Raw genomic sequence first — 27,017 nt, forward strand, 5'->3', positions numbered from 1 at the left:
GCTCTCTCGTCTCTCGCCCGCCATAGGCCCAGAGGTTGCTGCAAACAAAATCCGGCCGCACACGTGGCACGGGGGAGTCGCTCGCAGCCGTGGATTGTCAGCAGGATTTGGGTGTTCTGGGAATCATCTTGCTTGCGGGGCGCGATGGGGATGTTTTACATCCGCTCCGCAATAGCACTTGGAGCGTGACAGCCACCAAACACTCTTGTTCTAATAGCTCTTTGCTGTTTCATCAGTGGCAACAGAACGCAACAGAGAAAGGATTGGAATGGCAGCGTGGTCAGATAATTGTAGTCTGATTCAGGTCACCACTACGATTCGCGTCTGAATCAATGTATCATCACCCCACACACAGGGGAAGCGAGAGAGAAGGAGGCGGCGCCCAAGAAACCCTAGAGCGGACACAAGTGAATCTGGTTTTAGGGTTGAGGGTTTTAGCTTTAGGGATGTCTGGGCGCGGGCGAGGAGCATTTAGCCGCGGGCGTGGGCGGGGTCGCGGAGGAGGGGGGCGTGCCGGGCCGATCATCCGCGACGAGACAGGCGGGATTCTCACCGCGAGGAAGCTCGAAGGGCCGCCTCCTCTCTTTCCGGTTCGTCCGCCTTCCTTGCGGTTTAAGACGTTGATAAATGAGTTTTAGGCGGTAGAGACACTACCCGAGAGGCCGGATATCACACAGGGAAACAATGCGTTCCTTGTGGAGCGGAGGAGAACTCTCCACACATTTTGGAACGAGTCGGCCTATTACATCGAGGCTGTCGACAAAGACACTTGTAAGCGAGATTCTTGGCTTGCTACACCACACTAAGTTCTGTGTTTCTCCAGCTAGCGTGCCTTCGGATGTCGAGCGTTGCTTGAGTAGATCCAAGCCTGGCCCTCAGACCAAGCGAAAGTCCTTGTCGCTCTACCTTCAGCTCAGCTCCATGTTCTTCCCTGCAGAGTTGCTAGGAAACCGTAAGCCTTTTTCGTTTTCATTCCTTGCTCACTGGTGTTTTTCGGTAGAGAGAAAGAAAAGGAGGGAGAATGACGAAGAAGGTATATGGAATCTGAAGGGGAGCAGCAAGAGTGGTGAGTGTGTCATCATGTCCTCGCCAGTGTTTACGCTCCCATTCTTTCAGATCTTGGTCGGTTGGACAAGCTAGCGTCCCTGGAGCAGAAAGTTGGACAGGTTTGGAGTTTGTTGATCTCGCTGCTGCGGATGAACAGAGAAACGTTATATATTCCAGAAAGGCGATAAGGAAGCTGGCGAGAACAAGGAAGGGGAAGGTGCAGAAGAAGACGAGGAGGACCAAGACATAGCTTTTGATGACGAGGATGAATTCGAGGACGACTATGGGAAGGTGCGTGTTGCTCCCACCGAATTTTTCATTTTGTTTCTTGACTGTTCATCTCCAGAACGAGGAGTTCGATGACGACGAAGAGTACGACTTTGATGATGGTGGTGGCGATGATGGTAAGGCGTACAACTTGTTGCTTCTCAACTCCTGAATGGTTTTGTGTTCAACAGAAGGCCCTACGTACTGAGGAAGGAACAAATGAATGCATGAGGAAGAGAAGAAGGAAAAAAAAAAAGGAAAAGCTTCATGATTGAGTTACAATTTCAGGTGGCACAAAGGTATGCCTAGCAATCGCTTGGTTCTCAGCTTTCATTGATCGATTCATAGCTAAGCTATAAATATGCACGCAGGCGCAATATCTTTCAAGGATACAAAAGGTGGACATATCTGTGAGCTCGGATGAGAAACACTGCGGGGACTTCTAGTTGACGCTGATATCTCCGCTCATGCCAACGCCCTGATGGGGTTCGCAGTAGAAGCCGTAGGTGCCTTTGGTCTGCAAAGTCACTTTGTAGCTCTCACCCGGTGCATTCAACAGGTCGGGGTGGGACAAGGCGTCGGCATTGACACCCGAGGGAACCGCGTCCTCGTCGAAGATAATGTTGTGCGGGAAGCCAGCGTTGTTTTCGAAGATGACGGTGTCGCCGGCGCCAATGCTGATGTTCTTGGGGATGAAGGCGAGGGAGCCATCGTCGCCTCCCATCTTGACGGTGACGGACGCTGCCAGAGCCGAGGATGCCCCCAGGAGAAGCCCCGCTGACACTCCCACCATCACTTTGCCGGCTCTCTTGGCCACGCCCTCCATGGACGAGACGCAGACGAGCGGAGCTTGGTGCTGCACTGGCCTTGCATTGCGTGCGATGCTCGGCTTCACCACTTCCCCGGCCTTGAGCCCCACGAATGTGGGAACTGCGAGCTTTGATGCTGCAACCGACGACGCCATCTGATTGATAGCAAGCAAGCAAAACCAGTTACTTCCTCTTCCTCCCTGGCTTACTTCTTCTTGTTCTTCCCTAGCTTTACTAGCTACTGCTATGGAGTCGATAAAATGGGATGGCGTTACAGGTGGCGCAATCGGAGCCAGGAGGACTGGATAGAGAGTGCTCCAGTGCCTTGCTGCCACGTGTAAAGTGTATCTTGTGCAGCAAATGGGGCGTTGCCACGTAAGCAAAACTCTAACCTCTAAAACCAGATATAACCTTTAAGCTTGTACGAAACAAAACCCCGAGGACCTTTAAGCTTGTTCGAATCTCCCAGAAGCATATTCAAGGTGGTTCGCCATCATAAACGTGTAAGTGCCAGACTCTCCGTTTCAACTCTATAAAGGGATTTCTTGCGGGCGGGCAGAGAGATTCGCAAAGCAATGGGGTTCTGTGCGATCGTCGTCGCGCTAGTTTGCAGCAACTTGTTCATCATCGCGGGAGCGCAGAGATTCGATTTCTTCTACTTCGTTCTCCAGGCAAGTCCAATGCTAAAAACAGAGTATCTGTGACAGTAATTCGTTGCTGCGCAGTGGCCAGGAGCATACTGTGATCGGGGTCAAGCTGCATGCTGCTATCCAACAACAGGCAAGCCGGCCGAAGATTTTTCGATACACGGCCTGTGGCCTAACAAGGATGATGGAACTTGGCCCCAATTCTGCGACCCCTCCAATCCCTTTGAGCTGTCCCAGGTCAGTAGTACTCGATTGCAGTAACTATAAGCTAAGATCTCTTCGTCCATCAGATCTCGGATCTTCGTAGAGCTATGAACCGGGAATGGGGATCACTTGACTGTCCCAGCAGCAACTCCGTCGAGTTTTGGGAGCACGAGTGGGAGAAGCACGGCACCTGCGCCTTCAGGGACGAGCACCAATACTTTGAGAGATCGCTAGCGCTGCGGGAGCAAGTGGATCCCCTCGGCTACCTGGCCAGCGCTGGAATCCGCCCAAACAATCGCCTCTACAGCCTCCAAAGCATCCAGCTTGCGCTGGAAGACGGGCTGGGCCACACTATCGGGATCGAATGCAACCGGGATTCGTCGCGGACAGCGCAGCTCTACCAGCTCTACTTTTGCGTCGCCTCCGACGCGTCTACCATCATCGACTGCCCCGTCTTTCCCAACAGCAAGTGCACCACGCAGGTGGAATTCCCATCGTTTGGCCGAGGTATCAAACGTGATCACGATCATGAGATCGCCACCTTGTGACCAGCACCCGATGAAAGTGGAAATAAAAAGAAGCGAGAGGGGACCGTTTCTTGTCCCGCTCACGCAAAGGGGATGAATGAACGTAGCGAATCAATTCGGGGAGCATTTCTTTCGCTGCCTGAGAAAACAAATATTTCCAACCTGGGCATGAATAAACTATAATGCTTGAAGCGGTCAATGCGTGCATGCACACGCACGCGCACTGTGAGCTCGATCCGTCGTCATCGCCATGGGCCGCAGTGCAATAGCGGCGATCGCGATGGTGTTTCTGTCGCGAGGGATTCAGGGCTTCGACATGTTTCTCCTTGTTCTCGAGGCAGGCCAAGTCAAAAGTATTCTGCAAAGATCCTCGTAAGCTTTTCTTTTTTGGACGCAGTGGCCAAACGCCTTCTGTAGCATCAACCAGTGCTGCTACCCGCCGAGATTCGCTGCCAATTTTACGCTCCACGGCCTGTGGCCCGTCTCCAACGCCACATCTCTTCCGGAGTACTGCGACTCCACGCCATACAACGCCTCCCAGGTTTGCTCTTATTAGATCAGCGCTGCATGATACTTCCAGATCGATTGGCAACACAGATTGCCGACTTGATGCCCGAGCTTCGCTCGCGGTGGCCCTCTCTCACATGCCCGCAGAGCAACGGCGACGATTTCTGGGAGCACGAGTGGGAGGCCCACGGAAGCTGCGCCTTCGCGGATGATCACGACTACTTCGCCACGACGCTGCGGCTGCGGGACATGATCCACCCGCTGGCGGATCTGGGCGCCGCCGGGATCGTGCCCAATGGGAGCAGCTACGCCGCCGACTCGATCCTCCGCGCGCTGCACACGCGCACGATTCTCGAGTGCAGCAGCAGCGGGAGCAGGGATTACCCGCAGCTGTACCAGATCTACTACTGCGTCGACAGGAACGCCACCGGATTCGTGGATTGCCCAGCCGTCTCGTCGGAGGGGTGTTCTTCGCGCGTCGCGTTTCTAGGGCTCCCCACTGAATGATTCAAGGAATATCCGCCCCGTTTATTTTATAGTAGTTAATTAATCAGTCTTTGCTCTTCACTGCCTTGCGCAGCTTGTAGTCCTCGAGCTCGTCGAAGTAAATGTCCCATACGCACCTCTCGCAGCCACTCCCGCAGCAATCGCCTGGAAGCGGCTTCTCTGGAGGCGGCCCAAGATCCTCCTCCTCCTCCTCCTCCTCTTTCTTGGCCGGCGGCTGCTCCTCTTTCGATCCAGCCCCATCTCCATCAGCCTTGTTATGATTGTCCATACCGTTCCTCGATTTCCTGGATGATCTCGCTCGATCGCCGGAATCCCTGCCCTCGTTGTCGCCGCCGCGGCAAGGGGAGAAGCCGATCCGCCGCAAGAATGAAAGATGTGTCAGGAAGAGCATTGGAGTGACGCGCAGCATAAAACCTCCTGCTTCATCTAAGTGGTTTTGCCCTAGCCCTAAAATGCCAGGCAAGGCAAATGGAGACGAGGCAGAAGAGTCGCGAGGCGCGATTCGGATGGAAGAGCTACGCTCTTGCGGCGCTCGTCGCTGGAGTTGCTGTAAGCGATGTGATTCCTCGGCTGATCGATCGACGTTTGGTGTTCTCTTGACAGGCGACCAAGTTCCGGAGACTCAGACGGCCCTCTTCGTTTAACCAGGTATTGCTCGGGGAGCTTTTGTTTTTTCCTTTCTTATTCAGCTAGTCTCTGGGTTTTTTACAAGGAAGCCAAATGGTACGCACCGGATGAGTCGGATCTCCGGCAGAGTCATTTGGATGAGCTAGAACGGAGAGTAAGAAGCTCGCCTTTCCTTCTTTCTGTGAGGGCTTTCTTACACCTTTTCCTTCAGGAGCGTGTTGCTCGAATGCAGGGTGCCTACGACAGTTTGAAGTCTAGCTACAGGAATGTCCGCACGGCTAGATATCAGAAGTGGGAAGAGCATCCCCAACGGAATGAGGAGAAAGTTGATGAGGCCAAAACTAAAGAGCAAGCTGCTTCCAAGCTTAAAGAACGATCCAGGCTGCGGCACCACTACGCAGTGCTCGGCCTTGACCCGTAAGTTCATGTCTAGCTTGAGATTCTTTCACATTGACGACTCGTTTCTATATATCCAGATTTAGAGACGAAGCATTTTCTGAAGAGGAAATCAAGGTGAGACAAGTACTTTACGCGCTAAAAGCTAACCTTGTTTGGTTTGTCTCAAGATGGCCTTCCGAGAGCGAGCTTTGCAATTCCATCCAGACAAAAACCCCGACAAAGGTAAGAAAGAACTTCTTGGTAGATTAAATGTGACGAGTTCACTTTTGTACAGTCGAGGAGATGAGAGGAAAATTTAGAGAGCTGGTAGACTCTTACAAAACAATTAAATCCGAGAAGAAGATTATTTGATGCCAAAGGTTCTTCTTCTCTTTGTTTTTAATTGACCAAGTTTTGTCCTCCTTTTGCCATTTTTTCCTCGTGAAGTATTTGACCAGGTTATTCAAACAGGCAAAGAAAAATGCTGTGGGCAAGCTGCTTACATAATCCACTGAAGAGAGCAAGTTAGGTTTCAAAGATGGCGGTGACTTGGTAAGTATTCTCCTGGCGGAGTTTTATTATGAAGTTGATTCTTCTTCACATGCCGCAATCGAACATTTACAGGGTGAACGTTTTGTCTACGAATTTCAATTTGGAATCTTTTACTATTTGGCTACCTGGACTTGAGGTGCAGAGCTTCTCTTGTTTTGCCGAGCATGCTCAAGGCTGTGGCAGCAATGTGCGAGGATGTGAGTCCAGCCTCTGCCATTTGGTCCTGAGGTGATCCGTGGTCAATGTAACGGTCTGGAAGTACAATAGGCCTCCACTGCAAAGTCACAGAGTCACTTCGTAAGCTTTCCATAATTTTCGAAGCCAGCGTTACTTACTTTGAGCTTTCCATCCAAAAGACCGTCGAGCGCTAAGAAGTGAACAACATGAGATCCAAAACCACCAATCGATCCTTCTTCCACGGTGATGAGAACTTCGTGCTCCTTTGCGAGCTGCCTTACTAGCTGCTGGTCCAGAGGCTTGCAGAATCGGGCGTCTGCAACTGTGACAGATAAGCCGTGTTCTTGAAGCAGGTTACGGGCCCCCAGGCAGTTTTGTACCATGGTTCCGTAGCCCAGGAGAGCAACGCGGGATCCTTCAACCAGTATCCTTCCTTTTCCAATCTGGCGTAAACCTCAGAGGTCAGTTGGATGCTCTCGACTTGGATTTGCGGCTTACCTCAACCGGTGTTCCTTTGTTTCCAGCCGGAAGTAACGCTCCAATACCGTTCCCGCGAGGATATCTGAAGCACGATGGTCTGTCGTCGATGGCCGCTGCTGTAGCAATCATATGCATGAGTTCGGCTTCGTCAGCGGGTGCCATGACCACCATGTTTGGAAGGCAAGCCATGTAAGTGACATCAAATGCACCGCAATGTGTCGGTCCGTCTGCTCCAACGAGTCCTGCCCTGTCCATTGCAAATCTGACTGGGAGTTTTTGAAGGTCGACGTCGTGAACCACCTGCAAACCAAGTTGTTAGATGGCTGGTCCATAAACTCGTCTGTAAGCACGCACCTGGTCGTATCCTCTTTGGAGGAATGAAGAGTAAATTGCGCAGAAAGGCTTGATTCCTTCGCTCGCAAGTCCAGCGGCAAAAGTTACTGCATGCTGCTCTGCAATGCCAACATCAAAGCATCGCTCTGGAAACTGCTTCTGGAAGATGTTGAGGCCCGTGCCTCCACCCATTGCTGCGTGGATTGCTACGATGCTCTCGTCCTTCTGTGCCTCTGCAACAAGGGACTCTGCAAAGTATGTGGTGTATGCCTTGGTTGCTGGCTTTCCTTTTTGCTGCTTGCCAGTTGCAGGATCAAACTTGACAACTCCTGGAGGGTAACTCCTGTGTGTAAGTTCTCCATCGATGCAATCCTTTAGCTTCAAAACTCACCGTGATACTTGTCTGCAGCTCTCTCTGCGTAAGGATAGCCGCGCCCCTTCTCAGTGACAACGTGAATCAGGACCGGTCCAATTGTCTCAGCTGCCTTGACCTCTTTGAGGATGGCGATAAGATCGTCAATCCTGTGCCCGTCAACGGGACCGATGTAGTACAGTCCGAGTTCTTCAAAGAAAGTAGCTCCGGTACCACTGATCATTCCGCGAGCATATTCATCGACCTTGGCAGCAAGCTGGTGCATGTGTCCTCCGATTTGCTTGGTAACTCCCTGGTAAGGCGTAGGCGGTTTTCTTAGAAGTTAGATTCTGATTTTCGTACCTTTGCCACTTCGCGCAGCTCTCGAAGCTTTTTGCTCGACTGTAGCCTGCTCAGAGCACTGCTGAGAGCTCCAACTGGTGGAGCCGGGCCGTCCAGAGTTGCTGTTGGTAGTGAGACTTGCTTGTTGTCGTTAAGAATGACAATCAAGTTTGTGTCCAGGTATCCCGCATTGTTCATCGCTTCGTATGCTTGTCCGGCCGTCATGGCGCCGTCTCCAATGACTGCAATGACGTTGTTCTTCTTGCCTTGGAGGTCTCTTGCAACAGCCATTCCTGCAACGCGTAAAGGTCTCCAATTAGTTTTCGTTCCATCTTTCTAAAATTGAAGTTTTGACTCTACCCAGGCCAGCGGAGATCGTTGTCGAGCTGTGTCCGGCACCAAATGGATCATATTCGCTTTCGGAACGCTTGGTGAAGCCACAAATGCCGTCGGTCTGCCGCAACGTGTGCATTCTGGACCTCCGTCCCGTGAGAATTTTGTGAGGATACGTCTGCAACCGCACCGCACTCGAGCGTGTCAGTCAGATATTGCTGCATAGTGAAGGGACTTTTCGGATTCGCACCTGGTGGCCGACATCCCACAGAATTTTATCTTCCGGCGTGTTGAACACATGGTGGAGCGCGACAGTGAGCTCCACTACTCCCAGGCTGGATCCCAAGTGGCCGCCAGTCTTGGAAACAGAGAAGATGGTCTCATTCCGAAGCTCCTCAGCCAGCTGCTCCAGGTCCTGCTTGCCGGAAGACACATCTCATTAGCTGGCTGCAGGAAAAACAGATCGCGACTTACAGAAACTCCCAAGTTTTTCATGTGAAGTGGATAGTTGATGGTGTCCAGCAGTGGCGTCGGAGGCTTCTCGGAGAAGTATTCAGGTGCCTCGGACAGCGCTGAAGCTCGAACCACGACGTTACTCTGCTTCAAGGGGGAGCACGATCACGTCAGTCAGATGCAGATGCAGATGAGCAAAAGGGACGAGTACCTGAGAAAGCGGAGCAGTTTTAGCAAGCTTGGCTGCAGAGCCAAACTCTCGGATGCTTCCGGAAACATTGGACTTGAATGCCAAAGCCACAGAGCTGCTGCAAGCAGGAGAATTGAGCGAGTCTCGGCTAAGCTTGGCCGATACTTGCTGGGAGCAGATGGAAGCGCAAGCCATTTCGTTAAGCCGACAGAGTCCGAGAGAGAGAGTTGACACTGAGTCTTGGGAGAAGTGGAAGTGGGGGGACCTCTTTTATATTCAGCGATACCGCTAGGATTCTTCGAGGAAAACGAACAAGTGACTACAGTTAAATGGAGCAACAGACGGTCTAGTCGAGGGGAGGACCGGGCGCAATGAAACGAAGTGGCGGACTTGGTGCAGTCAATCCAATCCAAATCCTTTGGACGGTTGCAGCGAGAGAATGCTTCTTCCACTCACAGGAACATAAACACCAGCAAGAGGGGCGGCGATGGAACAAATCTCTTTCTTCCTGTTGGATACGTGGTAACGCGAGAGACAACAAAAGGAGCTTTTTGTTACTAGTGCTCGTCGCGTTGTCGAGATGTGAGCGGCAGGCACTAGACTAAACAATGGAGATAAAAGACTCGGGGCACAGCTCATGGCGACACGCATATAATTTATATTCGGAAGAAAGACGAGACACAACAGATGTTCTTCGATAGACTGGGGAGTTAACGCACGGTCGCCCATCCAAGAAAAAGGGAGAATATTGCGTGCTCCGTGTGTAGATGGCTTTGCAATGCGACTGAGTCGAGTCGGCTCATAATTCAATCGCTACTGATCGTTCAACGCAGGCCTACTGCACTGCACTGGTTGGTTGGTTGGCGGATGATTTTCGCGGGTGGTGGTGTTCTAAGCTTTGAATTTCTTGCATCGAGGACGAGCTACAACTCAACCTTCACATCAGAGAAAGAGAGGTTTCCAAGTCTTGAGCCACGTCTCTTATCCTTCACGGTCCATGCATGGAACACCTTTTCGATAGAGCCAACCAAGAATGTTTTCCATGCGCCAAAGACTGTCCACGAGTATTAAGTGGCCATGTCTAAAGGGATGATTTTCGAGGGTGGTGGCCCTCTAAGCTTGGATTTCTTGCATTGAAGACGAGCTACGCGAACAGGAGCTAGTCTTCTTTTTGATAAACAGAGCTTATAAACCAAAAACGTTTTCAAAGACTGTCCACGAGAATACAGATAAACTAGAAAAGAAAAATACGTAAGTGGCCATGGCGGCCTTCCTCGCTCGATGCTTGGACAGCACCAGGTGAGCCGTGAGGTTTGAGCCCAGACGGGAATGACTCAACGCATTGTGAGTCAGATCAGCGAGGAGCCTGGCGGATGAAGTTCGCATCGTGTTGACGAGGAACAAGCTTGGTCGGCGAGCAGTCCACCACATCCTCACGGCTTCCGAAAGAAAAGTGAGTCTTCTATCGGGTCTCCTCCTGGGGCCGAAACAAACTACTGAATGTTTTCGAAGGCCTTCGAGATTGCAAAGAGAAATGCTCACCTGGTGCGCTCGGCTGGAGCTCGCAAGCAGCCCTTGGCCGACACTTACTACAAGTACTGCCAAGCACTCCAGTGGCCTTACATTTTCATCCATCGGGTAACACTCGTGTCGTCGCCATTGCCACTCCTCCAGTTGTTTTGTCGCAGGACAGCATTGGTGGGGATAACCTGGTTGTCGTCGACTTGAGGACTTTGGGACTGTCCGACGGCCGCCTGGAACAACTAGTTACCTTGGTGGTCGCAACTCTGGGGCCTCTAAATGACGAGTGCTGGCATCAAACACTACAAACTGCATCTGAGATATTTGTTGGCTTGCCTACAAAAGAACCGGATGACAAGCCGTTAGAATCTGGCAATGAAGATCAAGTCATACCCAGTTTGAGGGGAATGTTGCGCTTCCAGGGGACCTTTGGCGAGACGAAAAATATGTGCCGAGCATCACTGGACATCTGCCATTCGTTTCTGGTAGACAATGGCATCGAACTCACAAAGCCATGGTGGACAGTAGACTGAAAACCAAGAGAAAAGGATGGCCGAGGGGGTAGCAACAAGTTTTAAGCAGGAAAAGAAGGTACAGCTCACGTTCTACCTAGTTATCAGACCTTTCATCCTGATACGGGGCAAACAAAATTGACGAGTTGTGTCCCCCAAATCCAAAAGAGTTCGAGAGCGCAACTTTCACATCAAATCGTTGCTTTTGGCTTCCCACAATGTAGTCCATATTCTGCAGCGAAATTCTTTCAGGCCAAACAAAACATGGAAAGCAAATGACGGACGAAAACGCACCACATCTTTCTCCGGATTCTCGATGTTTATGGTGGGATGCAGCCAACCTGTTTTGATAGCCTGCATTGCGGTTGCGTGTCAGAAGGAATACGCAACACACTGCTTTTGAAAAGAGCACCTGGATAGTGGCTATGGCATCTACCGCTCCTGCAGCTCCTAAAAGGTGACCCATCATCGATTTCGTTGAATTGACTCTCAACTGCAACCGCAAGATCTCATGACACGTCCAGATGAGTCATTCAAATAAATACCTCAGTGTTGTCGCCAAGGGACTGCATTATGGCTTTGTACTCTTGAACATCTCCAGACCTTGTCGACGCGGCATGAGCATTAACATAGTTGACATCGTCCCGTCTCACGCCGGATTGGTCCAGCGCCTTTTCAATGCAAAGAAGCATTCCAGTGCCTAAAGACAGGAAGAAAAATGTCACTCTTTTCTTTCCACGAACCTTTGAATTTACCTTCCGGATGAGCTGCAGTCACATGATACGCATCACATGTAAGGCTTCCGCCGAGAAATTCAGCATAGATTTCTGCTCCTCGTCTCTGGGAAAACTCCAATCATGTTCTGGAAAGAGGCTTTGCATTGTCACCAACCTTTGCATGCTCCAGTTCCTCCAGAACAAGGGCGCCTGCACCTTCTCCAAGAACAAAGCCATCCCGATCCTGGACAATGAAACTCAGATAAGTGTCCTACACGAGACAGAGCGAGAAAGTTACCCGATCCCAGGGACGTGACGCTTTACTGGGATCGTCATTTCGCTGTGACAGTGCTCTGCAAGCGACAAATCCTCCAAGACCTGAGGAAGGTGTCAAGACATCAGCACAATTCAGCGCACGTAATACCAATTGGAATGATCGCCGCATCCGACCCGCCGGAGACCATGACGTCCTGAGTAAAGAAAAGATAAGCAGACGAGCGACAAACTTCAACGCCAAAGGTGCTTACCGCTTCCCCTCGAATGATGTGGTTTGCAGCACTTAATATACACGAATTGCTGGTAGCACACGCCGTCGAGATTGCATAGTTTGGACCCATCCATCCCTGTGCGGTTTTCAAAAGCCACATTAGTCAACGACGCAACGTCACAGTTACCAGATCCATGGCCAGCATTGCTGAACCCATGTTAGTCGTAGCAAATGGGACACAGAACGGGTTCATCTTGCGGTACGAGACCCTCAAAGCTTCGATGGCATCGTTAAAGACCTGGAATTTTCGGATATCCATCAAGTCCAAACAAACAAATGCATCCAAAGGCAGGAATATGTGAGGGATGTACCTGCATGCCGCCCATGGCGGACCCCATGAGAACTCCACACTTGCTCTTGTCAAGCTCCACTGAGCCATCGCCAGCGATTCCAGCATTGGCCACCGCTTTTTTGCCAGCGGTAAGGAGGTAAAGCATGAACTTGTCCATGCGTCTCGAAAACTTTGGAGCAACCCAGCCATCAGCAGAGAAGTCCTTGATCTCTCCAGCAATCCGCTGCAAAGAAAGAAAACGAAGAAACTCTTAATTGACAAAGTCTCCGGAAGTGTCTGCCTACCGTGGGAAACTCCTGGCAGTCGAAGTTTTGGATCTCCGAGATCCCGCTGTTTCCTTCAAGCAGGTTGTCGTAGAAGGTATCTGGATCATTACCAAGAGAGGAAACAAGACCCATTCCTGTGATCACAACCCTTCTGTCTCGAACGGAGGTGCTGCTCCTACTCTCCTCGCCCGCATCCTTTTCGGGAGCCACGAGTCGATCTAGAAAACAGAGAAGAATCCGGCTATGAGAAAAAAAAAACACGAAAACAAAAGAAGATTCCTATGCATGCATCAGCATGCAAGCGCTGCATGCCCCAGCAAAAGAAGAGCTAGAAGGAATCGAAGAACACCAATTCTACCTGTGATCGCAGCGGCGCATCTCGTCTTGCTTGCCCTCTTTCGCTGAGGGGAGCCAAGAATCCGCGCTTCTTCCTCCCACAAGAACGATGACCACTTGGCATTGCGATAGTGAGGGCAAGCCTCGAAAGAGAGGCACGCGACCATGCTGCTCCCCATGGTCCCCGCCGCTGCCACAATCCGCTGGTGCAGCATGGCGGCGCTGCGAGATCTGGCGCTCCGCCTCCCGGATCTCCTGCTGCTGCTCACCCTGCCTGTCAAGCCTGCATTGGCGCCCGGCTGCTGCTCCATTCCAGAGATCCCCGCCATTGTTCTTGTGTAGCATGCCGCGAGCAGCCAGCTACACAGCGGCGCGGAGACGGTGAGAGGAGTGCTCATCGCGCCCCCTTCGCCGCGGGTTTAGGGTTTAAAGAGCGAGGGAGCCATGTATAAAAGCTTTCACTGGATTGCGATGGTCCGCCACGTCACTAGTTCCACGTCGGCACTTCCAGGTCATCCGGTTTTAGGGTTCTTGGGGGCTTTGGCGACAAGCCAATGGATTCCAAGGTCTCGCAGTACTTGGCGACACTCAACAGCGAGGCAGAGGAAGCTCTCAAGGGATCCGAGACGGATTTAGGCGTGACCGTCGACGATCTATCGGGCTTTTGCAGTCAGCTGGTGTCCGATGAGGATTTCGCCTTCGCCGCCTCCGCCGTCTTCGACAGGGATACAGGGATTTTCTGCGTCGTCGACAGGCTCAGGATTTCTCGGGAGAGGAGCGTCCACAAGGCGCGGGAGAAGTGCCTGGTGTTTCTGGGGGAATTTGTGCGAAGTGTCGGCCCGGAGCGAGCCTCCTTGTATTGTTCCTTGATCAAGGTACGACTTTTGGAATGCAGGCCACTCTCATCTTGTGTTTTTGTCTTCCAGGAGAATGCGCTGAGAATACTTCGCATTGACGAGACGCGATCGGTGCAAGCAGCTGCGCTGGCTCCGATCATTTCCTTGTTTGAGATCGGGGTTCTTCGGGCTGGCAACGCTACGAGCGACGGATTGATGGACTGGAAAGTTGCTGAAATGCTGCTAGCGGAGTTTCGGAAAGCTAAAACTTCTGGTTCTTGTAAGTGGGAACACTTACACCTTGTTTGCTTTTGCTCACTCGTCTTGATTGGTGATCTTTGCAGTGAGAGCAAATATACTCATCACACTTGGCTACTCAATCGAGCTCTTTCCATCTCTTTATGATGATGGCAATGTGAGCACTGTTCTCCGCCTTTGTTTAAATACCCTGGAAGAACAGCTTAAGCAGTCCGGGAAAGATGTCACCTTCGTGCTCATTGCAGGTGCCGTCAAGTGCCTTGATTCGTTGCTTCAGTGGTTCGATGACACAGTGCCGGCTGGTGGTACGCAACTTAATTCTGTCGAGCATTACAATACGTTCTTGTCTCTGACTTCCTTTCTAGGAACTATTGAGAATTCGAAGAGAGCGTATGCTTATCTGGAGCAAGTTCTCTACTACAGGGAAGACATGAAACGATACGAAATGATTCGAGGTAACTTGGTCATTACTAGGTGCTGTGGTAGCCATGGCATTTTGCAGCTGGATTACGGCTTCTCGCAAGACATGCATGGCGTTTTCGACTTGCGCTTTTCAAGAACAGTGGAGATTTATTGAAGTGGCTGCAAATATATTGGTATGTTGCATTCTCTCTTTTCTTTGTTAACATTTTCGTTTCTACTAGCCTACATGGCAATGCTAGTTTAAGATCGGCAGCCTTACCTGCATACGACCAGTTTGTATCACAGGTCTTGATTTTGCTCCCTTTTCCTCTCAATGACGACGCTTTGCAGATCTCGAGCTGCTTGATCTCTGATGATCGCCGAATAGAAGATCCGGACCGAACCTACAAGGTTATTCGTAACTTGCGTTTCCGATCACGGCTTTGATGAGCTTTTCCTGCAGGCATTAATGAAGCACATGCTTGACACACTTGAGTCCAGGCAAGATAACCCGAAGCTTGTATCGCTGGCTATTCGGGGCATCGGAAAGCTTGCAGGACCTATCGTAAAATATTCTGGGAAATCTGATCTTGAGAAAGCCTTTCAAAGACTAGTCCCTTTTGTTGGAAGTTTCTCCAGGTTTATGCATTGTCTATCTCTTTTATGTTTGTCTAATGTCATCTATCTTTATGCAGAGGTGGTGATAGTCATGAAGAATTAGGATACGCGGTGACCGTAGTAGGTGCATTTGCGAATATCGTTGTATATATTGACCGGGTGGAAGATTTCATGGTTTCATTGATTACCGAGGTGGGTTTGTTTTGGTAATATGGTCATTCTTTATGGCCTTTTCTTCTTGTTTTGTGCAGGTTACTGGTCGTATATTTTTCCAGTACCCTTCCTTATTTCCTAAGCAACGGGTGGCAATTCATAGCACCATCAGCAGTCTTTTAAAGGCTTTGTATCCGAAGGGGAATCTTTTTGTCATGTTCCTGATGAATGTTGGTGAGTACGCTGTGTAAAAGTTGACGTGAATCGACTTGTGTTTTTATCCTTGCAGTATGGTCTTCTCTTGATCGTGCAACAGATACGGATCCGGCGTCAGATTTCTTGTGGAAGAGCTATTGTGACCTTTGGTGCCAGATCCTGACGAACATTTCCGAGCCATCACATACGGAAAACTTACAAGATGATGATGGCATTGTGGGCGTCGATCTCGCGGTGTTAAGCGTGAATGTTTCCGATCTTAAAACTACAATTTTCGACTCGTTAATCCGTAGTATTATGAAGCTGATGATGGAGCTCAACTTAAAGTATAGGGTCAAAGACCTGAACAAGGCAAATAGCTCGGAATTTTCAGGTACGCATGGTTGCCCGGCATTTCCTCAAAACTTATTGAGTAACAGGACAAGAGCCGGAAGCTGAAGCTCCTATAGAACCGTTGGACAAAAATCAGATGCTGAAATATCTGAACTTGGTATTGAACTACCTGGGAGGTTCTTTTGTCCCGCTGACTCTTGTTTCTTATTTCTTTGTAGGTGGATTTTGTTCTTCGTCTGTTCGCAAGGTATTTACTTACTTCCTCTGATTTCCTGGCGTTTTATCTTTTTCTTATAGTGACCATGCGTCTTTGATGGAAAAGTGGATTTTTCCGTTCTGTCGATGTTTGATCGATCTCTCAAGGAAATATCCTCTTATAAGCGGATTCTACAAGCTTTTGGCTGCTGTGATTAGTATTGGTGATCAGAAAGGCTACTTCGAGAAAGACCAGGTACCGCTAAATCTCTTTTCTGGGCTTTATTCTCAGGTTATTTTCTGTGCAGTCTTCTCATGTAATGATCCAAGAATTTTTACACGAGGTCCTAATCACTAGCAGGCGCTATAAACTCGAGCTTCTTGGTTCTTGTCTTCATCTATGTCTCTCGTGCCCTCCGACCCTTCTAGATCTGGCATCAATAGTAAGGCCCTTGAAGCTGGCATTAAAAATTGGACTCAGATATCCTTTTTGAGAATTTTCTTTCGATCAGTCTTTTGTCCTTAACTTCCAGCCACATATCATCCTTTGGCAAATATTGCGCTGGATTCTCTCCAGCGGTGGTATAACTTGCATCCAAAAGAACTACAAAAGCAGTTACAGGACATAGTCCCCTGTCTACGAGACTATTTGTTTGAAGTAGCGGACTCCAGAAAGAAGACCATGGATTCTAAAACACTGAAGCTTTTAGAAAAAGAGAAAACAAAGGTACTTGCTTCTTTGCATAGTCGAGATTTAATTTTGTTTGCAGGTTGTTACATTCGAAGATATTCAAGTTCGCGTTCAACGTTTTATTGGTCAAATAGGGGCATATGGTCATTTTCTTGTTCCTGACGCGAATCTTTTGCAATCTAGCGGGACGGGAGGATTGTCCTGGGACGTGGTGGATCGTATTAAGTTTACAGTACCTTTAAGAGATGAGAAGCTGGACATTTGGCTTGGTAAGAATAAAAAGTACTGGGTATGTCATTAATTGTGCTCGTAGACTGTTTGCTTCCCAGGATTGTGGAATTGGCCAAATCTTCCAGCGACCGGAAAATTAAAGTACTCTCGTCTGAGTTGCTGCATGCAATGTGTTTGCTTATGCTGGGAAATGCTGCAAAAGGCCCATTACGAACCAGAAATGACGAGACAAATCTGGTAAGCGAACATAGTAAATCGTCTCTTTCCTTATCGAGTTTCTTGTTCAGGGAAACTATGTGCAACTTTATAGAAAGCTTTTTCCTTCTGTTCTTTGGCTTGCGACAGATGTTGAACCGGTAATAACTCTCTAGCTTGTATAGTTCGAAATTTAATCACGATATCGTTCCAGGTTACGCAACAACTTTTCAGTGAGTTCGCTATGCAGTTGATTCATTGGATGACAAGCAATACTCAAAAGGAAAATCCGGAAACTATGGCCCTCTTAGACGCTATACTTGAAGGACTTGTCGACGCTGAAAACGGTTCCATGAGGTGTGTCAATAAGTGTTTCGCTTTTTCTTTTAGTTCATATTGTCCTCCTTGCAGAGAATTATGCTCTCGATGTTTTAGCGAGTTCTTGCGTTGGTCAATTCGGCATGCTCCTCCAGAGGTTTGACAGTTTTTAGCAGTTTGAGACATGATTGTGTTTCGTTTGTTTCAGGCTAGTAACTTTGTGAATGTGACGTCTATGCTACGTCGCCTGTACAATCGTATGGACCATCCAAGTCCTTACCATCGACTTGGTGCATCTATGGCTGCCTATCAAATTTATCCTATCCTGCGGCAGAACTCATCCATTGTGGACCGCTACATTTTTGAGCTTGCATTTTTCCTCCTGAAATCTTTACGCGTGGGTGATACGGATGCTGAGCAGATTGGTAAGGGAAAAATAAGAGAAAGCCTAGTTTACTTTGCTTTTTGTGACAGGAACAATAAAGCAAGCATATAAAGCTCTGGATGGCATTGAGAAGCTTATTGTGCGAAATATTAGTTTGCTTCAGAAGAATAAGAAGGACAGAGTGCTATTCTGTACCTTGGAAGACTTCATGACGTGGCTGTTCGAGCAAACAAAACTTAGTCACGAGAGGTGTCGCACGAAATGTATGGCCTTGTTATCTGCGGTTTGTTCTGCCTTGCCGGGTATGTAACATTTGTTGTGAGTGTTTTGTTGAGACATCTTTAATGGCTTTGCAGGAGGATCGTGCATGCACTGGTTTCGCGAGAGGTTCACTGGCACCCAGCGCCTTCATATGTTAGCAGGTTTATTCGAGAAACTGCCTTCGAATATATTCACTGCAAAGTCAATGCCTGAGCTTTCGACAGCTTTACATTCTCTACACTGGTACCTAGGAGCTCAAATGATAGGTTTGGAGGAGATTGAACCGCTCAGAACGCAGATATTTTCTCGGATCAACCAGTTTGTAGAAGAGCTCCCTGCAAGGTGCATTCCTCTGAAGGAAAATGATAGTGCAATTCTGCATCTGATGGCTCTTTTCAAGGACATTATACAGATGGGAATAGGGGCGAGTGAGCCTTCATCAGTTGAAACACCTTCTCGTGATGACAAAGAAAAGCTTCTAGCTGAGATCCTGCCGCTTCATTATGACAAGCTACAGCACCTATTATGCCTTCTGCTATTTAAGCCATCAGAAATGACGACTTTCACACCAGAGTCATCGGGTGCAGAAGAGCTTCGCATGCTTGTTTCGAGCGTTCTTTGGTCATTGACACGTATATCGTCTGGCTTCAAGGATGGTTTAGTACAAGTTCTTCGGGAGATGCTCAACACGTCCTCGGAGTTTGATATCTCAACGCTTGAACTTCATCAGATCACGGAAGGCAGACTCTCTCAAAGTATGAACCTCGTAAAAGCGTATCAGCATTTGCATACTGTGGGAGCCTTGGTTCCCACGCTGGGGAAGGAGAGGTCGGAGCAGCTCAGTGAACGGCTCTTGCATACAGTATACACCATCAGCAAAGAACCAGTATCACCGTTGGCCGAGCCACTTTACGTGGAGATTATACGACTGTCTGTAGCATTACGGGTAGTAGTGGACCAACTTCTTCGTATTGTGTTGGACAAGAACGGGGACACAGTCGACCGTGGCACCGACAGTGTAACTCCAGGAGGTAGATTTTATTTAAGCTTTCGAAAGGTGGTGGTCCAGCAAGTGAAGTTCTTCTACAAGAAATGCCTACCCGTCCTGATGAAGGAGTCCGTGAGGAATGAAACGGCCAGGCTAATCCTTCATGCTGTTCTGGACGAGTATCAAGGTGAAACGATAACAAAAGGAAGCTTTGTGGGGGAATTTCTCTTGCACCTTACGGAACTGCGACCATGCTATTTGGATGGTAGCTCTGTCACGGACAAACAGTTTATTGCGGGTATTATTCACAAGCTCTTGGTGCTGGATAAAGCTTCAGTTGTCGGTGGCTCTCAACCGGCGTTCCAATTTATTCTGGAGGTGCTGTTCGCGTTTTTAAGTGCTACCACACTTGGAGTTTGGAGCGAGTGCGCAATGCTGAGGAAGAGTGCTCTATTGCTCGTCCCTTTTTTCCTGGAGGAGTCCATGGACTCAAGCCTCCGTACCCGGCTGATCGGTAGCTTGACATCTCTTGTAACCAGCCATCTTCTGGTAAGAGAAGCTGACCTTCCTGACGGTTCTATGGAGAGAACAGACTATCTGGGGACTCTCGACCTGCTGATCGGTGCGATAGTGTCGTCGAGAAACTTAGACGCTCTGGAGGTTCTATTTCCGCTTCTTCAGAACCCGACAGGCCTCACAACGCCACCACTTTCTGAAGCGCTGCGAGCTTATGCACAGAATATTGGAGACAAAAGAGTTGCTGCGTTCAGCTATTGTATGGACGTTTTGAAAGATGCAACCAAACTTCCCAGGCTCAGAAAAGCAGTGCTGGACTACTTCTTCGTTCCTCTGATCTGCTTGTCTCCGGTTGACACGCTTACGGGCTGGTTCACGCCTCGTGTAACCGAGCTCATGGATTCTCTCGGTCGGACAGTAATGAGTCCAGACATGGAAACGGAACAGGAGCTTTTACTTGCAAAGATATACAGCTATACACTTCTGGAGCTGCTGTTTACTCAAGTTGACAAGGAAAGGATCACATTCTCTTATCAGCAGTTGATGAAGTTTGCATCGAATGACACCCGTGGGAAGAACGATCCTAGAGTCTATCCGTTTCAAGAGAATGTGAGCTTTTGGCGTGATCTACACGTATCGGCATACACCTGCTTGGCGGCCGTGGTAATGTGCACGCAGAAAGACGAGAAGATCTTCAATCTGCTGTTCAAAGACGCTGGAAATCCTCTGTGGCAACACCTCGTCGACTGCAGCAAAGTTTACAGTTCTTTTCCCGTTCAAACGAGCACACTGGTTGAGAGCCATGCTATCGTGAAGGGAATCCGAGCCATGATCAAGGGACACGGGCCACGCCGTGGAACGTCTTCCATGACACTCTCGTCGCAGTATCTTGTTGGAATGAGCACGAGCCAAGAACCGACTGTGATCAGCAGCTTTGTCGGGGACAACAGTATGGCATCTTTACCAGAGACTGATGAAAACGTAGAGCAAGCAGCAAACGAACAAACGGAGGAACACGTCGAGTTTGTGGCTCTGGATCAAGACGATTTCGATCAGCATCCATGCATGGGAGTTATCCTCAGGCTTATCGATCATTTGCATTCGAGATTTGGAAGTACAAGCAGCCAACAGATGCCCGAGTGGATGAAATCTATCCATGCAACGCTGGAGAGCAGTTCAACTCATGCAAACGTTCGGTTGTTTTTGGGGAAGGTGGTGGTGAAGGCCAGGAAAGTCTTTGCCAGGTTCTCAGACACGTTCTTCCAGCCGCTAGTGAACGTCATTCTTCACGACCCGCCAACTACAGGAGGTTTCTCCTTTCACTACGTCCTTCGTGACATCTCAATCACAATTCTTCAGTGGGATGTCAAGGAGCCGACGGATAGGCACACTGCTTCGAGGTTTATTGATCACTTGATGGCAGTAGCAGCGCACGAGTCAAGCCAGGTTTTAAGAGCGAATGTGGAGATCATCAAAGCATTTATACAGCTCTGGAAGGACCGCGTCAACATTGACGGAAGGCTGATTCTAAAGTATCTTCAAGCTGGAGGCAAAAGCACGAACACTTCAGACAGGCAGCTCGCTATTCAAAAGTCCGTGGGGCTGCAGCTGTTTGCGACAGTGGTGTCGTCCTCAGGATCAGTAAACCAAGGACTCGAGAGGCTCGCTGTTGGACGCGAGGATGTCTATGAGACGCTTCTGAGCAATCTAAAGCTAAAAGCGAAGGAAGTGTTTGCGGCTTCCGCGGACGTGCTTGGGATGGTATTAAGAGACAAAAGCGAGGATACAGACTTATCCGCCGTCGAGAACAAGTTCAAGCAGTTTTTCGTGTCAACCTTCAAGGAAAGAAACTACAGCAAGTGCCTTGTCATATTGGACCGCTTGACTTCCAAGTACCCTCCTTATGTTGGAGCTTACATTCATGTGCTGATCGACTTGCTGCCTCGGTTGCATGGTCCTTCAAAGACAGTTGCGCTGGATATCCTACTTCGAGATCCGGCCACAGCCAACAGCTACTTCAACATGATCGTCTCTTTTCTCTCAAAGCTTCTTCGTCACCGCGATCCAAAAGGTCAGCTCCGGTCGCTACAACTTTTTGCGGAGGTGGTGAAAGGGGAGGCCGACCCGAATAGCACTCAAAAGGTCGTTTTGGAGACTTGTGATGCATTCGTGCATTACGAAACAGAGGAATGCCGCTTGCAGTTCTACCAGATGCTTATGTTTCTTTATGAAACGAAGAAGCTGCCGCACGATAGCAGGATCGCTCGATTTTTGGTTCTGGGATTGTGTGATGTGGCCGACAGCGTGCGACAGAGTCTGCAATCATTCTGGGATGCCCAGCTTCCGGAAAACATGATGGAGCGTTTCAGTCACGTCCTCAACAACATGCACCTTCCGGATATCGAGAGCCACTGGACTTCGTTTACAAATGTTTTGCTGCTCAAGGTTTGTCATTTTGCCATTCGCGATCTTGTGACTAAACCTTTTCAAACTTGCAGCTGTGCCAGAGATCAGTGGACTACCGACGTCCTATCTTTAATGCTCCTCTCTCCGATTGTGAGTTTCAGGAGCGACAAATTGATTCCTCAGCGGTGGGGGGCAGCTTGCCAATGACTCCCCTATTCTCGGAAGCAGGATCACTTCGCTCTATGAAAGAAAGTCAGCTTGCCGAGGCTAATGCATCACTGGCTATTGTCAACCATGGTCGTGGAGGATTGATCCGAGCAACGGCATCATACACCCCGTCAATGACAATACTTGAGGGCAGTGACGAACCTGGACAGACTCAAAACGCAGCGGACGGATCTCAAAACGTGGCGGTCGTTGATCCTGTCACAAGGCTGAACCGGCGTTTGTACCACGTCAAGGAATCCCGCGCTGGAACGCTGAGAAACGTTTTTAATGCAACAAGGAAACGCAAGGCCTTGCAGTCAACTGAAGCTTTTGAACGTGCCAACAAGGTCCAGATCATGAGGCAATACCGTACAGGTGCTTGAATCTTCGTGTTGTAACTTACTTCATTGTTCTTCCGTGTCTACAGGTGAACTTCCTGATATTGAGATCAAACACGAAGACATTATCGGCCCCATGGGGTCACTGGCTGAGCGGGACGCAACGTTTGCTAGACTTTTACTATCGAGTACCTTCGGGGCCTTCTGGCAGAACGATGTTACGACAGTGAAGACTGAAATCAGGACAGGCTTTGAGAACGCGCTAGAACGAACTCACAGCGAGAGCACATTGGTCGGGACAATCCAGGATCTCTGTTTAAAAGATAGAGACGCCTGGATAAAGCCAGAAGTTGCCGGTTCCGCGAGCTACAACTCACAGAATTTCCATTCCGGCATTCTGCTTCTGGAAAAGCAAATTCTTCATGGGACAAGACCGAACCTCAACGCTGCAAAAAGACACAGAGGGCCATCGGTCCAAACCTCTCAAGATAATGCAGTTACAGAAGAAGCATGGCTGGAACTTGCACGTCTTTACAACGCGATTGGAGAGGACGATTATGTTTTATCACTCTACCTGAACCGCCTCACGACGCAAAGTATCAGCCATCAGGCGCTGGAGTCCCAGGTTCGAGGAGATACTGATCGAGCTCTAGTGCTCTATGACAAGGCTATCAACGGTACGTTATGCTGTTGTTTCTCCTTTTTTATATATATTTGCTTCGTATGCAGAGACTCCAGAAGGCACTGCTTCCAAAGTCGAGGAAGACTTGTGGTACAATCAACGACTGGCGTGCCTCGTCGACTTGACCCGCTGGGGCGAAATCATGGAAGACGCTTTATTGCAAGTGAAGAATGATGAGACCGATGAGTATGACCTGGAGAAGCTCTGGCATCCGAAGCTTCAAGACCCGTACTTGGGACTCTTCGTGAAAGGAGCGTTAAAAGTTCCTACACATCAATCTTTGCTGACGAAATTCCTGCAAACGTCTTTGGTGGATTCCACCAGAAGGGACGTCCTTCTGCAACGATTTGGCACACAAGTCGCGGCATCTGCGGTTTTCAACGACGAGATCGATCATGCTAGATGCTACTTGGCCGAATGTTACAAGACTTTCAGGAAGAGGTGGTCCGCTCTGCATCCTCTCGCGACTGGCGCTAGGCGACTGCAAGTTCGTATCCTACAAAGGGCTGTGGAACTGGAGGAGTTTGTCGATTTTTCTTCGAGACCAGACCGGTCGAACATTTCAAGGTATACTTCATTCCGTAATTTTCTGCTTGCTAAAATGTTTTGGCAGGCTATTGAGCAAATGGCGCCAGCGTTGGCCCTCAACCGAGAGAGATGACGTCGTAGCATGGGATGATATACTTCAAAACCGACTGGTGTTTCTACAGAAGCTCCAGGGCCTGTTTAATACTACACCAGAGGCTAAGGCTGACCAAGCCAGGCAGAACTTCACCAAACAGCTTGACGAGGAGCGTGCCTTTGGGTTTCTTCAGGCTTCCAGGGGAGTGATGAAACAGGGAGCCTACTGCGTTGCACAGGTGAGGAACTAATATACCTTTCGATTTTTGTCAAGTATGAATTCTGATCATGTTCTTCGTAGAAATATATGGACGAATACGTGGCCGTGGCAGAGAAAACAAGCTTCAATCCCACCGTTTTTAAACGGCTGGTCAAGCCTCGTTGTCTTCAAGCACTTCGCACGTCGGAAAGGGATCCAAAGAGTGCCGCAGCAATGCTAGAACAGGTTCTTTGCTTTCTATCGAATTTTCTTTTAAAACGTTTTTTCTTTTGTGCACCAGGTGCTGGACTACGTTCGTAAGCAGGCAAGTAAGCCCAGCATATCGGGTTGTGATGACTGGCGCAGAGTCACTATGCTGGTGGAGAGCGACACTTCCGCGCAGCTCGGCCGAACGAAGCTGGACCTTTTGATTGACAAGGACTTGGATACGAACGCTCTAAGCCAGTCCATGGCTCTCCTTGGTTCTGCTTACAAGACGTACTCAGAGTTGCTCCGCAATGCCGACAGTGTGCCACCGTCTCGTGAAATGGCCAGGACATCGTTCAAGTTTGCATGCTTCTGCGATGATCTTCTCAACACGGCAGACGACTCCAAGTGGAAGAGTGAGGTCAGGAGGAGCATTCAAGACAGCAGGCAGTCGTTTGGAGTGACAAGCTTTTCGGTGTTTCGGGAAGCTATGGTGACGAACATGCTGCGGACATTGTCGATGGATGCTTCAGTCGGGCCTCAGCTTGCAGTAGCCAGGCTCATATCAATGGCTGGCCACCAAGAGATTCAGGCAATCTTCTCGGCCCGGATTGACAAGGTTCCAAGCTGGATCTTCCTGGGATGGTTGCCACAACTGCTGGCTTTGATGGACTCGAGAGAAGGCGGCCTTTTCATTGGGATACTGGAAAGCATTGCGCAACACTTTCCACAGGTTCTCTACTTCCCGTTTCACGTCAGCAAAGATCAGTATGGAACTGTCGGCTTGGACAGGACTCGGAAGCTGGCAGCCACTCTGAAAAGTCCTCTCTTTGAAGGCCTTGTGAGAGCTCTCGAAGACCTTACCTTTCCCGAGAAGCGGCTGTTTGATGGTCTCTGCGAAGTGAAGAGCTGCCTCATGTCTGGCAATCGTACCAAAGCTCGGGAGACATTTCGAGCAGTCTTCGCGGACTGTTTGGACGTGGAAGCCATGCGCAATGAGACCAGACAGGCCGGAGAATACAACGTCAAGTTTGCGAGGGACTACTCCAAGCCGGTTGTGAAGGCTCTTGGCGAAGACGGTAGCAAGCTCCTACAGATGGACGAGAAGAAGTTTGCGACAGCCATCGCTGGAGTCCTGACGAGCTTGCAGAAAGCTATCAAGGACTTGCCCGGGGGGAAGTTAAGCCTGGCTTCCTTTTCAAAGTGGATGGCAAACTTCGATCAGCCAAGAGGACGCGGCAGCAGCAGCGATGACTTGATCGAGATACCTGGACAGTATGATGGTTTGCAGTGCCCCGACGTTTCATCGCACATCACACTAGTTGGATTCGACGAGACTCTGATCGGCTTGAGCTCCAAGCAACGCCCAAAGATCTTGACGATGCGGGGATCCGACGAGAAAGAGTACAAGTTCATCGTCAAGGGTGGCGAGGACTTGCGGCTGGACCAGCGCATCGAGCAGCTGTTTGCGAAGATGAACAGCGTTCTCAGGGAAGACGGCGCGTGTGCCAAGCGAGAGCTCTCGATGAGGACGTACGCCGTCATCCCCGTCTCCCAGCAGTGTGGGCTGCTCCAGTTCGTGGACAACACCTGCGTTCTCGACGACGTGATCAAGGATGGAGTGGCCCAGCAGCTGGCGGCCGCAAAGCGGAAGGAGAAAGCGGGCGATCTTCTGGTGGAGCTGAGGAACCAGTACCACCAGTGGGTGGAGAAGAAAGGCGGCTCCAAGAGCGTCCACGACTGCTACAAGAATCTCTACACCAAGGTGAAGGCGGGGGAGATGGAGGCGAGGATGAACGCGCTCGTAGCTCAGGTGCCGTGGGATGCTCTCAAGACGGGGCTGTACAAGCGAACGAGCAGCGCCGAGTCCTTCTTGGCGATGCGCTCCCAGTTTGCTCGAAGCCTTTCGGTGATGAGCATCTGCGGATACATTGCCGGAGTTGGCGACAGGCACCTGGCCAACACTCTGATCGACATGCAAACAGGCTCGCTCGTTCCCATCGACTTTGGCTACAGCTTTGGCACCGGAGTGATCCTCCTCCCCGTCCCGGAGCTCATCCCCTTCCGCCTCACGCCGCAGCTGACCAACGTTTTGCTGCCACTCGACTCGCTGGGACTGCTCAAGAACGACATGGTCCGGGTCTTGAGCGCGCTCCACAAGAGCCGGCAGATGATATGCGCGGTCATGGACGTGTTCGTGAGGGAGCCGCTGGTGGACTGGAAGAAGGAGGCGGCGAGAACCGCGAGCATCCGGGGTGGCGAGGAGGAGAGCCACGAGCAGCAGCACGTAGAGCTCAAGATCGAGAACGCGCAGAGGAAGCTCGACCTGTGGAACCCAGCGCATGTCACGCTCGGGGAGCTCCAGAGCTCGGTTCACGCCGGGACGCCGTGGATGCATGCGATCGAGGCGGCGGTGCTGGGTGATCCAGTTAAGAACACGAGGCGGCGGATCGACAGGAAGATCTGTGCGTCGGTGGAGGAACAGGTGGATTGTTTGGTTGATCAAGCCACCGATCCAAATCTCCTGGGGCGCCTCTGGGTGGGATGGCAGTCATGGATGTAATATCCTCGACTGCCACATATAATGCAAGAATTAAGTTCAAGCGATCCATGCAAAGAAAAATTCAACAGAGCTCACGACATTAGCCAAGGTGGTCAAAAGTCTGTAAACCTTGTAATTTTTTCCCTTTCCTTTCTGCTGCTTGCCCTATTCGCAGGATCTAAGTATAAAAAGAAAAATAAATTCATGATGAGTTTGTGGAACTCACGCTCCGTAAGGAGTTGGAAACCTTTGAGACAGGCGTGCTGTAAACGCTGTGATTACGGAGTTGGAACTGAT

General features: G+C 49.9%; 10 protein-coding genes, 1 long non-coding RNA gene and 1 other non-coding gene across 15 annotated transcripts; 7 read left to right on the forward strand and 5 right to left on the reverse strand.

Annotated features, from left to right (window-relative positions):
- Positions 1-274: 274 nt before the first annotated feature.
- LOC112341975 lies at positions 275-351 on the reverse strand. Its single transcript, XR_002990780.1, has one exon. It is a non-coding gene; the product is annotated as a small nucleolar RNA Z155 (small nucleolar RNA).
- LOC112341963 (DNA-directed RNA polymerase III subunit rpc31-like) lies at positions 321-1,570 on the forward strand. The gene is made up of 8 exons (XM_024662992.1): positions 321-590; positions 639-771; positions 824-952; positions 1,001-1,066; positions 1,117-1,166; positions 1,225-1,338; positions 1,394-1,451; positions 1,506-1,570. The coding sequence occupies exons 1-8, from the start codon at positions 333-335 to the stop codon at positions 1,520-1,522; spliced, it is 825 nt and encodes a 274-aa protein (XP_024518760.1). The 5' UTR covers positions 321-332; the 3' UTR covers positions 1,523-1,570.
- Positions 1,571-1,573: 3 nt separating this feature from the next.
- Positions 1,574-2,535, reverse strand: LOC9650039 (plastocyanin). The gene has a single exon (XM_002989221.2). It carries the CDS (start codon positions 2,276-2,278, stop codon positions 1,757-1,759), a length of 522 nt encoding a protein of 173 aa, XP_002989267.1. The 5' UTR covers positions 2,279-2,535; the 3' UTR covers positions 1,574-1,756.
- Positions 2,535-3,627, forward strand: LOC9650040 (ribonuclease 1). The gene is made up of 3 exons (XM_002989181.2): positions 2,535-2,794; positions 2,849-3,007; positions 3,061-3,627. Exons 1-3 carry the CDS (start codon positions 2,699-2,701, stop codon positions 3,520-3,522), a joined length of 717 nt encoding a protein of 238 aa, XP_002989227.1. The 5' UTR covers positions 2,535-2,698; the 3' UTR covers positions 3,523-3,627.
- A 49-nt stretch (positions 3,628-3,676) lies between these two features.
- Positions 3,677-4,575, forward strand: LOC112341964 (ribonuclease 1-like). 2 transcript variants are annotated; one of them, XM_024662994.1, is made up of 3 exons: positions 3,702-3,873; positions 3,919-4,042; positions 4,099-4,575. In XM_024662994.1, exons 1-3 carry the CDS (start codon positions 3,752-3,754, stop codon positions 4,513-4,515), a joined length of 663 nt encoding a protein of 220 aa, XP_024518762.1. In that variant the 5' UTR covers positions 3,702-3,751; the 3' UTR covers positions 4,516-4,575. The 2 variants fall into 2 exon arrangements, with proteins under 2 accessions (XP_024518761.1, XP_024518762.1); XM_024662993.1 differs by having other exon boundaries at positions 3,677-3,873; positions 3,919-4,575.
- LOC112341972 lies at positions 4,559-4,924 on the reverse strand. Its single transcript, XM_024663010.1, has one exon. It carries the CDS (start codon positions 4,922-4,924, stop codon positions 4,559-4,561), a length of 366 nt encoding a protein of 121 aa, XP_024518778.1.
- Positions 4,925-4,972: 48 nt separating this feature from the next.
- Positions 4,973-5,943, forward strand: LOC9630331 (dnaJ homolog subfamily C member 7). Its single transcript, XM_002989182.2, has 7 exons — positions 4,973-5,064; positions 5,119-5,163; positions 5,228-5,296; positions 5,354-5,559; positions 5,619-5,655; positions 5,709-5,763; positions 5,816-5,943. Exons 1-7 carry the CDS (start codon positions 4,984-4,986, stop codon positions 5,890-5,892), a joined length of 570 nt encoding a protein of 189 aa, XP_002989228.1. The 5' UTR covers positions 4,973-4,983; the 3' UTR covers positions 5,893-5,943.
- A 122-nt stretch (positions 5,944-6,065) lies between these two features.
- Positions 6,066-9,386, reverse strand: LOC9630332 (probable 1-deoxy-D-xylulose-5-phosphate synthase, chloroplastic). 2 transcript variants are annotated; one of them, XM_002989222.2, is made up of 10 exons: positions 8,754-9,386; positions 8,564-8,686; positions 8,340-8,504; positions 8,117-8,267; positions 7,778-8,049; positions 7,454-7,727; positions 7,084-7,391; positions 6,748-7,029; positions 6,408-6,692; positions 6,066-6,346 (listed from the first exon to the last, which is right to left on the reverse strand). In XM_002989222.2, exons 1-10 carry the CDS (start codon positions 8,925-8,927, stop codon positions 6,194-6,196), a joined length of 2,187 nt encoding a protein of 728 aa, XP_002989268.1. In that variant the 5' UTR covers positions 8,928-9,386; the 3' UTR covers positions 6,066-6,193. The 2 variants fall into 2 exon arrangements, with proteins under 2 accessions (XP_002989268.1, XP_024518748.1); XM_024662980.1 differs by having other exon boundaries at positions 8,564-8,689.
- On the forward strand, positions 6,651-7,139 carry LOC112341966. Its single transcript, XR_002990774.1, has 3 exons — positions 6,651-6,710; positions 6,774-6,918; positions 7,012-7,139. It is a non-coding gene; the product is annotated as an uncharacterized LOC112341966 (long non-coding RNA).
- Positions 9,387-9,966: 580 nt separating the features above from the next.
- LOC9650041 lies at positions 9,967-10,984 on the forward strand. Of its 2 annotated transcripts, XM_002989183.2 has the most exons (4): positions 9,967-10,031; positions 10,086-10,185; positions 10,245-10,370; positions 10,421-10,984. In XM_002989183.2, the coding sequence occupies exons 1-4, from the start codon at positions 9,994-9,996 to the stop codon at positions 10,784-10,786; spliced, it is 630 nt and encodes a 209-aa protein (XP_002989229.1). In that variant the 5' UTR covers positions 9,967-9,993; the 3' UTR covers positions 10,787-10,984. The 2 variants fall into 2 exon arrangements, with proteins under 2 accessions (XP_002989229.1, XP_024518763.1); XM_024662995.1 differs by having other exon boundaries at positions 10,086-10,370; positions 10,426-10,984.
- LOC9630333 (3-oxoacyl-[acyl-carrier-protein] synthase II, chloroplastic) lies at positions 10,796-13,330 on the reverse strand. Its single transcript, XM_002989223.2, has 13 exons — positions 12,945-13,330; positions 12,605-12,804; positions 12,340-12,543; positions 12,156-12,266; positions 12,009-12,104; positions 11,906-11,951; positions 11,780-11,859; positions 11,657-11,725; positions 11,521-11,605; positions 11,311-11,465; positions 11,178-11,258; positions 11,060-11,119; positions 10,796-10,997 (listed from the first exon to the last, which is right to left on the reverse strand). The coding sequence occupies exons 1-13, from the start codon at positions 13,318-13,320 to the stop codon at positions 10,863-10,865; spliced, it is 1,698 nt and encodes a 565-aa protein (XP_002989269.2). The 5' UTR covers positions 13,321-13,330; the 3' UTR covers positions 10,796-10,862.
- Positions 13,331-13,451: 121 nt separating this feature from the next.
- LOC9650042 (DNA-dependent protein kinase catalytic subunit) lies at positions 13,452-26,897 on the forward strand. Its single transcript, XM_002989184.2, has 30 exons — positions 13,452-13,797; positions 13,849-14,038; positions 14,103-14,321; positions 14,382-14,471; positions 14,519-14,612; positions 14,661-14,724; positions 14,770-14,829; positions 14,882-15,057; positions 15,114-15,228; positions 15,288-15,423; positions 15,479-15,778; positions 15,825-15,895; positions 15,957-15,985; positions 16,036-16,189; positions 16,242-16,414; positions 16,471-16,660; positions 16,704-16,893; positions 16,938-17,092; positions 17,143-17,211; positions 17,265-17,407; positions 17,462-17,525; positions 17,577-17,793; positions 17,843-18,055; positions 18,110-21,963; positions 22,017-22,506; positions 22,559-23,146; positions 23,199-23,718; positions 23,765-24,011; positions 24,074-24,217; positions 24,273-26,897. Exons 1-30 carry the CDS (start codon positions 13,477-13,479, stop codon positions 26,739-26,741), a joined length of 11,745 nt encoding a protein of 3,914 aa, XP_002989230.2. The 5' UTR covers positions 13,452-13,476; the 3' UTR covers positions 26,742-26,897.
- Positions 26,898-27,017: the final 120 nt, after the last annotated feature.

Source organism: Selaginella moellendorffii, unplaced genomic scaffold (assembly GCF_000143415.4).
Source record: "Selaginella moellendorffii unplaced genomic scaffold, v1.0 SELMOscaffold_95, whole genome shotgun sequence".
NCBI classification, from domain to species: domain Eukaryota; kingdom Viridiplantae; phylum Streptophyta; class Lycopodiopsida; order Selaginellales; family Selaginellaceae; genus Selaginella; species Selaginella moellendorffii.